This window comes from Alligator mississippiensis, chromosome 4 (genome assembly GCF_030867095.1).
Source record: "Alligator mississippiensis isolate rAllMis1 chromosome 4, rAllMis1, whole genome shotgun sequence".
Taxonomy (NCBI): domain Eukaryota; kingdom Metazoa; phylum Chordata; order Crocodylia; family Alligatoridae; genus Alligator; species Alligator mississippiensis.
Window position 1 is genome coordinate 186,722,890 of NC_081827.1, and position 12,157 is coordinate 186,735,046.

At 43.8% G+C, this 12,157-nt stretch overlaps 1 protein-coding gene across 1 annotated transcript; it reads left to right on the plus strand.

Annotated features, from left to right (window-relative positions):
• On the plus strand, positions 1-8,772 carry PRLH (prolactin releasing hormone). Its single transcript, XM_019492221.2, has 3 exons — positions 1-93; positions 7,441-7,601; positions 8,204-8,772. The coding sequence occupies exons 2-3, from the start codon at positions 7,502-7,504 to the stop codon at positions 8,365-8,367; spliced, it is 264 nt and encodes an 87-aa protein (XP_019347766.1). The 5' UTR covers positions 1-93; positions 7,441-7,501; the 3' UTR covers positions 8,368-8,772.
• Positions 8,773-12,157: the final 3,385 nt, after the last annotated feature.

Consider the following 12,157-nt stretch of genomic DNA (forward strand, 5'->3'; position numbering starts at 1 on the left):
AGTTCAGCAGGTCTGTGTGTCATACACACGCACACCTCTGAGAAAAAGGCATCCTGCTGAAGAAAAGTGGGGAAAGAGAGAAATAGACCAGAGGTAAACTGGAAAGAGTTTTAACTGCAAGCTTAGTGCATTCGTTGGGATTGTTTTTCCATTCATTGTTAAGTTTTTTTGTGTGATGTTTTATCTTGGGGAAGTTGCTCTGTGTTTTCATGTAGTGACTCTTGCATGCTGTGGAGATGTGCCTATCTGAAGGTTTCTTTGTGTTTGTCACTGTTTCTGCATGTGCATATTTGTGTTCTATACATCATTGTGAGCACTGTTTAAAATTTTAAGCAAACAACACTTTCAATAAAATGGGCAATAAAAAGCAGGTGTCTATACAGGAAAGCCTACCCTCGGATCTTATTTCTAAATGGTTTTAAATTGTTTTTTCCCCATTACTGAGATGTAGCCACTACAACCAAGTTGCTTTCCATGGCAAAAGAGGTATTTATGCTTGATTCAATATAAAGTGTCCAGTTTTCAGAAGTCCTAGTGACTTTGTTTGAGTCTATAACATGGCTGTGTACATATTAAACGATCTCTCTCATCTCTTATAGGTTTTATATTCTCAGTTAGCTCCTGAACACCCAGTAGTAAAAGCTAATTATACCTATTAAATTTCTAGGGTTCACATTCAGACATTAACCTCGTTGTTTAAGATGCATGAAGCTTGTGGTTGCATCCAGTTAAAATTAAGGGGAAAGCTGGATAAGAGTGAAATGATGATATGCACAATTCAGTTCTTATAGACTTAGGGCCTTAATCACAAATTTTGGACCCAAAATTAAACTTCTCCAAATGGAGGGTCTATTTGACCCAGGAGGGTAGTGGTTTGGTTCAGGTCAGCATCTTACCTTTATGTCTTAGAGCACTCTCTTGTTCCTGTTGATGTCAGTATCAAAAAATGACATTCTGTTAATCTACAAGGGAATAAGTTGGAACCTTATGCATTTCTCCTAACCGGAGACAGATTCTTCCTATTACAAATCAGGGAGATTTTAAGCTCAAGAAGCAAGAGTGCATAACACTCCATCCAGTGTAATGTAACATTTGAGTATCACATGGAAAGCGCTTCCTTAGTTATTATACATGCTTCATCTGGGAAAATAGTTTAAGTTGTAACCTCCCAAGAGCATGGATTTTACATAAATAACTTTCCCAGCACAATAGAGGCCATGATCTTGATTGGGGCCTCTGGGTGCTATAGTAAAAGTATTAATAATAGTAGTAGTAATAATAATAATAATATACAAGTGCATATTTATTTGTGAGTGTGATGATTGTAAATGAAGTTCTTCACTTGCAAATGTATATGCTCAGTTAAATTTGTGGTCCAGTGGGGTGGTCATACTTGCTTCCCTGTCAGCTCTGGAAAAGGAGGCTGGAGTCTGTCCCTTGCAGATCTGACAAACAGTGATTTGTAAGGGCACAATCTTTATTGCTGGCGATGATGGGAAAGGTAGAAAAGAGCACCTTTATTTCAGAGCTTAATTTTTCACTTCTAGCAGGGTGCATCCACATGTGTGCTTTATGGCAGAGTTGACTCATTAGCCCCACAGTAAAATGTCACCATCTATACATGTGGCACTATTAGGCCGCAATAAATTAATTAACTCCGCTGTAAGACAGTACCGTCTGGGGCAAGTACTAACCTACAGCAGAGCTATTTAATGTGCCGCAACGCACATGTAGATGGTTTTCATAGATTTCATAGACATTAGGGCTGGAAGGGACCTTGGAAGATCATTGAGTTCAGCCCCCTGCCCGAGGGGCAGGAATCAGCTGGGGTCATAGGATCCCAGCAAGATAAGCATCCAAATTTCTCTTGAAGGCGTTCAATGTAGGTTCATGAACTACTTCTGGTGGCAGGCTATTCCAGACCTTGGGGGCTTGGACAGTGAAGAAATTCTTCCTTATATCCAGCCTGAAACGGTCTTGCTGGAATTTATAACCGTTTGACCTTGTAATCCCTTGGGGCGCTCTGGTGAGCAATCGTTCCCCCAGATCCTGGTGAACACCCCTGATAAACATATAGGTGGCCATCAGATCGCCCCTGAACCTACGCTTTTCCAAGCTGATGAGTCCCATAGCTCTCAGCCTGTCATCATAAGGTCTGTTTTCCTGCCCTCTGATCATGCACGTGGCTCTCCTCTGGACTCTCTCAAGCTTCTCCACATCCTTTTTGAATTGTGGAGCCCAAAACTGGATGCAGTACTCCAGCTGTGGCCTCACCAAGGCTGAGTACAATGGGAGAATGATGTCCTGGGATTTGCTTGAGAAGCATCTATGGATGCAAGCCAGCGTTTTGCTTGCTTGGTGACTGGGGCTGGCTGGGGTACAAGGGTGCTCCAGTGTGGGGCTGCCTGCTAGCTAGCTAGTCCTGCACTGGAGCACCCTCATGCCCCAGTCAGCCCTTCTGCAGCACGTTAGACCCCAGTGGAGCAGCTCTGGGCTGGTAGGCTGACCCCCCACACCCCCTGCCAGTTGGGGCTGCTCCACCCCGGTTTAACATGGCATGGTCCCGCATGAACATGTAAACATTGCACCTGGGAGCAATAAACTCCAGAGAAAAAAATTGTGCATTATCTAGGTGCATTATCTAGTTTATTCAGGTGCATTGATAGTGCATGTAGATGAGCCCACAGTTTGCTGTATAGGAAGCACCTGTTGACCTATTAACTGAGCAAATTTGATTAGGGTATCCAAAGAGGCAAAAGAAATGTCCTTTTCTCACAGTCCTATTAAGGTGGAAAGCACATTGCTCTAACATTAAACAGACACAGGTGGAGTCTCTGTGTTAATGAGAGGTCAAATAAATGGCCTTTGATCACCACTGGTGAGCTAGAGGATAGAATTGGGCAGGTCAACAATGCCCATTCTTCTGCTGATCTATATTACCATATTACCACCCAAACATTTATGACTTAGCAGGGCCATCTGGTATGTGAGCAGGATGTGGACTGCTCAACCATAATGCTCCATAGTGGGATCCTTTTGCACCAAAGAAACAATCAACTCTTCTTCTGCAGGCAATGGGAGTCTTTCTGCCCCTTTAACAGTTGCTGATTTATCAAAAGAAAGTACTGTCTCTGCCTATAACTGTCTTGCCTGAGGCCTTAACCTCCTTTTTATTAATGTTAATGTGAAAGTGTTTCTAAAATTCTATCTCTAGTGTAATAGGGAAAGAATTAACAAAACATTAAGGCTTTCCACTGCAATCGTAGCTTACAATGAACACTTAAACTTATATTGACTCCTCGCATAGCCAGATTTCTTGGGCATTTATTTTCTGTGATGAAGACACGCATCTATTTCTGAAACATTTAGTGCTCAAGGGGACCAGTAACTTAACTGGAAAACAACAATGAAATGATAAAATAAATCAGGGAAGTTTTCAAAGCAATTATTTTTTTACATCTTTCACTAAAGATGGCAACAAAAGGAATAACAATGGCAAAACAGCTGGGAATTCACCCACAACTCCAAACAAAGCAAGGCAAGTTAAAAAAATAAGCTGTGGGGAAAGATGATGACAGGAGTATTTTATTAATAGTTATTAATTTTTATGACTAGAATGTGAAACACCAAAGGAAAAGAATTAATGTTACTGGGAAATCATCACGAAGTTCATTACATTCTATTTTTATATCAGCTGAAACACTCTTTACTGGCAAAGCACCTTATTGGTGCCTCACAAATAAATTATATTAATTGCATGTTGAGAATGGACCACATCCCCTGAGCCCAGCTCCATACAGGAAACATATATCCTGTTAAATAAACTGTCCCAGTCATTAATACTTACTCAGAGCATGCATTGGGTCTCATGGAAACAAATATTTTATTTGAATGAAAACCCCTCAAAATTGTGCCAAATATGGGGGCTCCACAGAGATCACACTTACAAGCCTGCCAATTCTGTTAGACAACTCAGCACCCTCCTCACTACTCCCCATAAAAAGCATATAAAATAAGCTAATACCCATGCCAAGATAGAGAAGTGTGACCACCATGCAACTGCTTTGTTTGCTCCAGATCTCACCCTACTGAGTCACAGTGCAGTAGGAGATGCACAAAAAAAGGAGGGTTGAGTCTTTATCTTGAAAATGAAGAAGTTGGAAGCTGCCAATGTTTGTTTCATTTCTATATGACAATGATAACTTTTTTCACTGAGAAAATAACTGGTGAAATACTCATGAGAAGAAAGAAAACTAAACAAAATGAAATGAAACAAAAAGAAAAGGTATTTCGTGTTGTTTTTTACTCTGTCAAACGATAACTTGGTGCCAGTTTCACCAGTGGTGCAGTTTTGCACAGTTCTACCCTGTGCCTATCTGGTGCAGTCACTCTGACCGGACTGGCATGAATGTCCTGCAGGATGTTTCTCCATTTCCACTGTTGTGGAGGGTTGCACTGAGCCCAAAAGCAGAGAGTCTTGAGATGCTTCTGGTTGTATCTAGTGAGTGAACTTTGGATTCTTTAGGCCAATTCTGTTCCTCTTCCAGTTGCATCCAGTCAGAATTGGGCTCCCTTGTGTTAGGTTCTGAACAAACACATAGCAAAATGTATAGCCCCTGCCCATGAGGAGGTCTGTGAAGCTATACAAAGTCTGTGGCTTTGCTGGCACCCGAAAGCTTGCAAAATAGGGGCCTAATGTATGCCAGGAAATACTGACAGGATGCAGTAAGCAACTAAGTCAACATGGTAAGCAAAATTAGGGTCTATGGAGGCAAGACAACAGACAAGGTAGAGGGTGTTCAATCTTCTTACTTTTCTAAATAAATTGTAAGACAAACAAATGACCAAAATGCTGTAAGTGATGTTCACTGTCCATTACCAAGCCATTAGCAGTGGACATTTCCTGAAAAATGTCAGCGCATATAAACAAGCCTAGAGGAAGCAACTGAAAGTGGCTGGTAACTGCAAGTTGAGGACCACCTGAGGAAGGAAGTTCTCTGCACAAGGATTAGTACAAGAGATTGGTGCAGAGAAAATCCTACGAAGGCAAATTACAACAAAGACCATTGTCCAAGGTCCCTAGCCATATGAAGCCCCAGTAGGCTAAGTTAGAGTAAGTTACTCTGAGGGCGCATCTACACATGTAATTAATGTGCCCAAATAAACCAGCCTATAGAGGGTCTTCGTCCAGCCCACGGCAGGTCCTTTGATCCCGCCTGTCCCAGGCACCATTCAGCCATGGCGCATCTTGCCACCCCCTGGGCACACAGCAGGGTGGGTGCAACTCCACAGCTGGACTGCCTTTCTAGGCAGCCCAGGCAGTGGTGGCTCCTTCTGGCTGCCACCACTACTGGCCCCAGCCCCACAGTGCATAGCCCTGACCCAGCCTGCCTGCACCTGCTCTGAGCAGCAGCAGCGGTCAGGTAAAAACTGTTGCTCGATATGGGGGGAAAGCAGTCCCTCCCCTTTGCTGCTGCCAGGCGCTTCCTGCTGTAGCCACTGAGAGCCCAAACTGGGCTGTCCTACAGCTGCTTTGCGCTGCCACCGCTGCCCTGCTGGGCAGCCTGGAGGTGGCGGTGATGGTGGTGGAGAGTCAGGGCATCCTGTAGGCTCCAAGTGGCTGCAGCTGGAAGTGCCTGGCAGTAGTAAAGGGGACAGCTGCTTTTCCCCTGCACCAAAAAACAGTTCCTGCCTGGCCACCACCACTGCTCAATGCAGGTGAGTCTGGAGCAGACATGAGGCAGGCTAGGTTGAGGCTATGCATGCAGGTCACCATCAGTACCATGAGGCTAGGGCCAGTGGCGGTGGCAGCCAGAAGGAGCTGCCACTGCCTGGGCTGCCTAGAAAGGCAGTCCAGATGTGGAGCCACTCCAGCACCACTACATGCCCAGGGGGTAGCAGGATGCACCATGGCCAGATGGTCCTTAGGCCAGGTGGGATCAAGGAACCCACTGTGAGCTGGACAAAGACCCTCCACAGGCTGGATCTGGCCTGCAGGCCATATTTTGCCCACCCCTGCCTTAGCCTCTGCCTGGGATCCTACTGGTAAGAACAAGCTGTAACTGAATTCAGTGAACCAGGGAATTGAGGCAAAGTGAACTGGTCATAGCAACAAAGTAAGATAGTACCCTAGCAACAGGACAGATGGGTGTCCTGAAGGCCAGAGAAGAGGACATTATAGAATCAAGTCTAAGGATAACAAGAGATTGCAAAAGAATTTTCCTGGTGCTTGGTGCCCTCTCTTGACACAGGGCACAGCTATCACCAGGAAGGAGTACTACCGAATACTAGACTCAGGGCATCCACTCCCACTCCCTTGATCTTTAAGCAGACCAAGGACAAAGGTCATCCTATGCCTAGAAGCCCATTGTACTAGTCAACTAAGGCTCAACCATTCCTTTAGACAAGCAGCACATCTGACCTCCTTTGATTTCCCCTGCTTGAGTAACCAGGAATGACCCATTTACAACTGGGTCAACTCAGAGTAGCCTTCAGCACAAGTCTAGAGCAAGATTCAAATGAACACCTCCGATGCTGTAGTGAGACATCTTAACCACATTGCCACTACATTCCAAATCCCTTTGCTAAAAAGAGCAAATCCTAGCAGTAACCCACTGGCTAGCAGCTACTCCAGGACTCTCTGGAGAGCTGAACAGAAATGTACTGCTTGCTCTCATTGCCTACATCACCTCACCCTGATCTTGGCCTCCTGTCACAGTTGTAGGGAACTACCCCCTCAAATTGACATTATATGGGTGTCCATCTGATTGCACATGGCCACAATTCTTTTATGGTCCTTATCTGTCTGCAGACAAGGTTCTTTAGTCTTATTTAAGCTCAACCTGACAAGTGGAGAGAGACAAAAAAGGAATGAGACTATGAAGTCACATGGCTGAGAAAAGTTTAATGGGAAAAGTTCGCTTCTACTAGGATCATGTGTATGTAGTGGGATTGTGTGTGTGTTATACCGTGCATGTGTTTGTGTGTACATGCGCACCTGCTAGTATTTTCTTAGTAATAAATAGCGTCACAGTGTTGCTAATTCTCATAATCCTGTCATGCATCTTGCAACAGTTTCTCTTAAGTCCCCAGTTCTTTGAACCGAGAGAGTCCAGGAGAATCTTGAATTTTCTTTAAAGGTTTCTAGTCCTCATGGTTACAAAAAAAGATGGAAAACACAATCTACATGCAACTTTATGTGTCAGAACCTAGGTGGTGAAAAGAAAAGAAACCCAGAAAGGGCAGCTGACTGTCCAGGACATTTTAAGCCAATTTCCTGATTTCTGGGGGCCTGATTCATGATATTTTGTATACCTGGAGTGAGGGTGGCCATGCTGATCATACATCATGTTTCTGAAGAGAGTGGACTTGTTCACTCACGGTGACCTGTTCCCCACTGAGATAACTGTTTAACTCTCTTCCTGCTATCTGGTTCTGCAGGCTGGGATCAGGACTTGCTAAATTCTTGCAAAAGCCACTGGCCTTGGGAGAGCTGAAAGGAATGAACCTGTGGGCTGCCTGCTTCATGTGCCTGCTGCTGGTCTGCCTGGACCTGCCTGACACCGACTGTAGAATCCATGAGCGATCCATGGAAATCAGGAGTAAGTCCCCAAATTAATTGCAGCAGCAAGGCCTAGCTAGTGAAGACAAGCATAGATCCCAAACAACAATGATCCCTGTCTCCTCCTTCCCCCCCTTCCCCCCCCCCCATGCTGCTCTTAATTTTAGCCAGTATGTCCTGGTGAGTTAACCAGCTTGAGTTAAAAACACAAGTTATGTGTGGACAGGAGTTGGCTAGTAGCAACACTTGAGTTACAACCTGAGCTAACTGTGCAGGGAAGAAAAGCTCATTATGTAGGGGCTCTAGCCAGACCTGAGAAGGAGGCCCAGGCACGGACTTCCATTGTTTCCTCAGCCCTGGCTCTCCCCCAAACCAGTACTTTCTCCTATGAACTTCGGAGAACAGTAGGTCAAATGCTGAGCCAGTCTAGCAAATATGCAGTGAACTGAAGTCATGAAGTTGACAGGCCTCATGGCCTACTTCCAACTCCCCAAGGCCTTCCTCTGCAGCACCACTATGCCCTCTTCACTAGTATTTCTCAGGCCATTAGACTAGGCTGCTTACCAGTGACAACACTGCAGGTATAACAGACCTTTCCCTCAGCCTCATGTTCTCATTATATTTTGGAATTTTGTTTTCCAGACCCAGACATCGACCCTTCCTGGTACACTGGCCGTGGGATCCGACCTGTAGGAAGGTTTGGCCGGAGGAGAGCTGCTGGGGAGAGCCTCCAGAAATCTGGCTATGGACATCGGCAAGCTTGCTTCCCTCTAGAAGAAAGCAGTGAATCCATCCAAGATGAATGAAATTACTAAGAGAAAGAATGAATATAAATGATGATAATAAAAGAACCTTTTTCCTTTCTTTTCTCCATGTTCCAGCCTCTCTTCTAGGCAAATGAAAATGCTTGGTCTCATTTCAATGTATTTTTGTGGCTATACATTATATCAACCAAAGAGCAGTCGATAATTCCAGTAGTTCGGACAATTTTCCTTAGTCTGTTTTTATTCCCCCATCCCCCACCACCTTTCTTCACTTGCTCCCTCCTCATCTTACTTTTGCTTTGTGTCCATGATGATTTATAACACAGAAATTCTCAAGTTGGAGCTGTACTGGTGGGGGAAAGAAATACAAATCCTATTGTTAATGATCTTCATGGAGTATGGGCTCTTTTATACAGATCAGCACAATAATAAAATCTGAGAACCTGGCTTTTCACCTGTTTGCTGTGGATTCAGATGAAGCTGGCTTTTCATAACCATTCTTGACACACCATTCTGTCCTACAGCCATGAATCACTTGCCCCTAAGATTGCTTGCCTCCCTTCTCCACAATACCACTACTATAAATATGGTCTTTGGACTGGATGACTAGACCAAGCAGCCTGCTGTTAAAAGCTAGGTTCAGAATCCATCTGAAAACAGGTAGAGCCTTAAATATCCCCATTCTCCTGACTAAATATCTCACACCATAAGGAAACACTTATTACTTATGAAGCTGGTGATTCAGGATGACTATTTCAGTAGTGATACTGATCCTACATATTTGACTTTGCAGCCATTCAGACTGCTGAAGTCTTGGGCATTTAGGCATTTCCACCCACATAATAATCCCTCTGTCTGACTCACTCGAATTGGCAACTGATTTTTCTACCTTGCACTTATTTTAGTTGGTCACCCATGCTGGTGTGCATCAGATTTGCCTGCAACATATACAGACAGTAGTTGATCTAACTGCACTTTCTGGCCTTAAAAATCTATCAAGCAACATGGTGCTTAATCTTTATAGTCCTTTCTTCCTGTCTACACCAACTTCCAATTCAGTATGTTCTGCTGTCTTCGTCCTTTTAAACATAGAACTGGAAAGAACCTCCTCAGTCATGAGTCCAATCCCTGCTACCTCAGGTAGCCACTTCATATCATTGTATTCATATATTTACCAAGTTCTGTCTTAAAACCACATAGAGGGTTTTTTTGTGTCCCCACTAGCCCTATTGGAAAGCTGTTCCAAAACTTCACTGCCCTATTGGTTAGAAATCAACCAAATCTTAAGTTATAGCCAGTTTATACCCATTTGTTCTTGTGCCATTGTAACCAATACACTGTTGCTGGATTACACTGAGTTGTCTTTAATGGACTTCACCATTGCTGGCCTATAGCTTATGACAGAATAGCCACTCAGGTGGGATGCCATGATATGATGTGGTAGGTAAAAAACATCACCAAGAACAAATAGCAAAACTCCACTGGAACTTCAGCATTCGAGGTCCTGACCCAGCATGTTCAGCAATAGCCTAAACCTGAACTTACTTTACTTGTATATGTGGAGAGGAAAGAAATCAGAGGAAACAAACAACAAACCAGTTTGTACTGGGTGTTCCAACCTTCATCAGGACACTTCTAGATGAATAGGATTACTGCTGGAGAGTGCCCCTGGCTTGCCTAAATTATTACTCCCATATGTCAATGGCCAGGAGGTGCTGAGATAAGAGAAATTGTATCAGTGAAGCTCATCCCCTGCCACAAGCATGTACCATCCAAAATACTTTTTCAAACAGCCCTTGTATACACTTGCCTGGTTCTGCCCCAGAAATTCTGGCAACAGATAGCTACCATGACTGCCCAGGTGCCAGAGCAGTTATAATGCAAGAAGGTGAAGTGCACCCCAAGAATGCACCAGCAGCTGAAAGAGCCACCAAATCCACCCTGAGAATGTCTACATGTTCTTTCTACTGGACAGTGCAGAACCTTTACTCTGCTTTGCAGAGGCAAAAAGGAGCTGTGCTTTCATAGAGGGACTTTGATGGTGGACTTCAAATTCTGTCAGCAAATATTATAGTGTAGACTAGGTCTCAGGCAAGCAAAAAATGTCAAGGGAAGTTAAGCAAGAACCTGGTTCCTTTGGCCTCTCAGTGAACTATAGTGACTGAGATTGATGTTGACGTTTAGCCCTACTGCATAGCCTGCAGAGCTATGGACCCAGAGTATCCCTGTATTCAGGGAAAAATAGTGAAGAACTGAACACCTCTAGCATGAACAAGTGTTGGTGAAAAAAATGGCACCCAGCATCTATGTAATAATAATACAAAGTCAGGGCATGTACAGGAAAGGCAAGGACTTTTGATTGCTTTCTGCCCTGGTCCACCCTCTGCAATTTTAATAACTTTATTGGGTCTAACAGAGGTTTAAGGGATGATTTTAGACCTGATTATCCTCCCTTAAACCTATGTGATTTGGGAGTCATCCCAATGAAGGCGGCGAAGGAAATTTTCCACTTGCAAAAGAGATGTACGGCATACTCCATTTAAGAGCATACCCTCAGCTGAACGCTGAATTAACAATGCCTATGCACTTACCTGGCGTATATGCTTAGCCCCAACTTAATATGTACAATTCTCATTAACTAGAAAAGTAGCCTATGCAGGTTTTTCACAGACATTTAAGGCTTATTGTCTTGTTTTCCAGACTGGTTTATGCCTTTAATAAGAGCCTCAAAATTGACAGGACCTAGACAGTTCAGGGCTGTTTTAGAAGCTTTGAAATTGATGGTTCCTAGTTAGTTTCACCAATTGTGCACTTAAACAGAGTATAGTAGCCTTACAAATTTGGGGCTAGGAGTTCCTATGCACGTAAGCAGTTCAAGCATTTAACATGTAGATAACTGGAGTTTGTCATAAGGTAGGTAACAGGCAACAAACTGTGACTGGTATTGGGTTGCACAGGGAAGCAAATTTTGTATATATCCAGTACACATACAAGTGTGCAACACTTCCTGCAAAGAAACACTGTTAAGCAAATGGCATGACTTGCATAGGGCTCCTATGTTGGTATAGTTATAAGGCTCTAGAGGTGCTGCAATCTGCACCCTTCTGCATGAGGTGGGATGGGCATGCCTCACAGTAAGTCAGGTAGGGAAAGGTTAATTTCCTACAAAGGAAACTAGGCATCACCCCCAGGTATCAGGCTCAATCTGCCAATTACAGAGCCCAGCTTTTTCTAATTAGCAGAGCAGGTGTTTACCAGAAAGGGTCTTAAGAGTTTTTAAAAGGAAGAGAATGTCTGACCTTCTTAAGAAGCTATCTAGGAGATGGGCTTCTTTACTTCTGGTAGAAGAGTGCACTTCTGAGAAGTCTATCAGATAAGTGTTTAATTTCCCTTTTGTTTTTAAGCTACCAAGAGTAAAAGAAACCTGCCAGGAAACTTGGCAGATGGCTCTGCCTAGCTAATCAATACTGAGTTTAGTTTTCTTTGTTGGAAACCAAGCTTCCTCTGTGAGCCATGCTGACTGAGTCTAAAGTTGATTTATAGCCCTGCTGCACAGCCTGCAGAGGTATAGACTTAGATTGTTCTAGTGCTCAGAGGGCACAGACCATCCCTCCCCATCTATGCTGGGTTCTCTTTTGAGGCCTGATACTACAGCTCCAGACAAACTTCTGTGTATGTCAAGATCAGGAAAACATACCTCCCCCTAAGGAAGCATGTGGCCAGCTATATTTGGGATAGCTTACTAAATACTGTATATATTAAGTCTAGAGGGTACCTGCACATAAGCAATGGGTTTATGCCTAGAATCTCAGATTCTGCTATCACATTATAT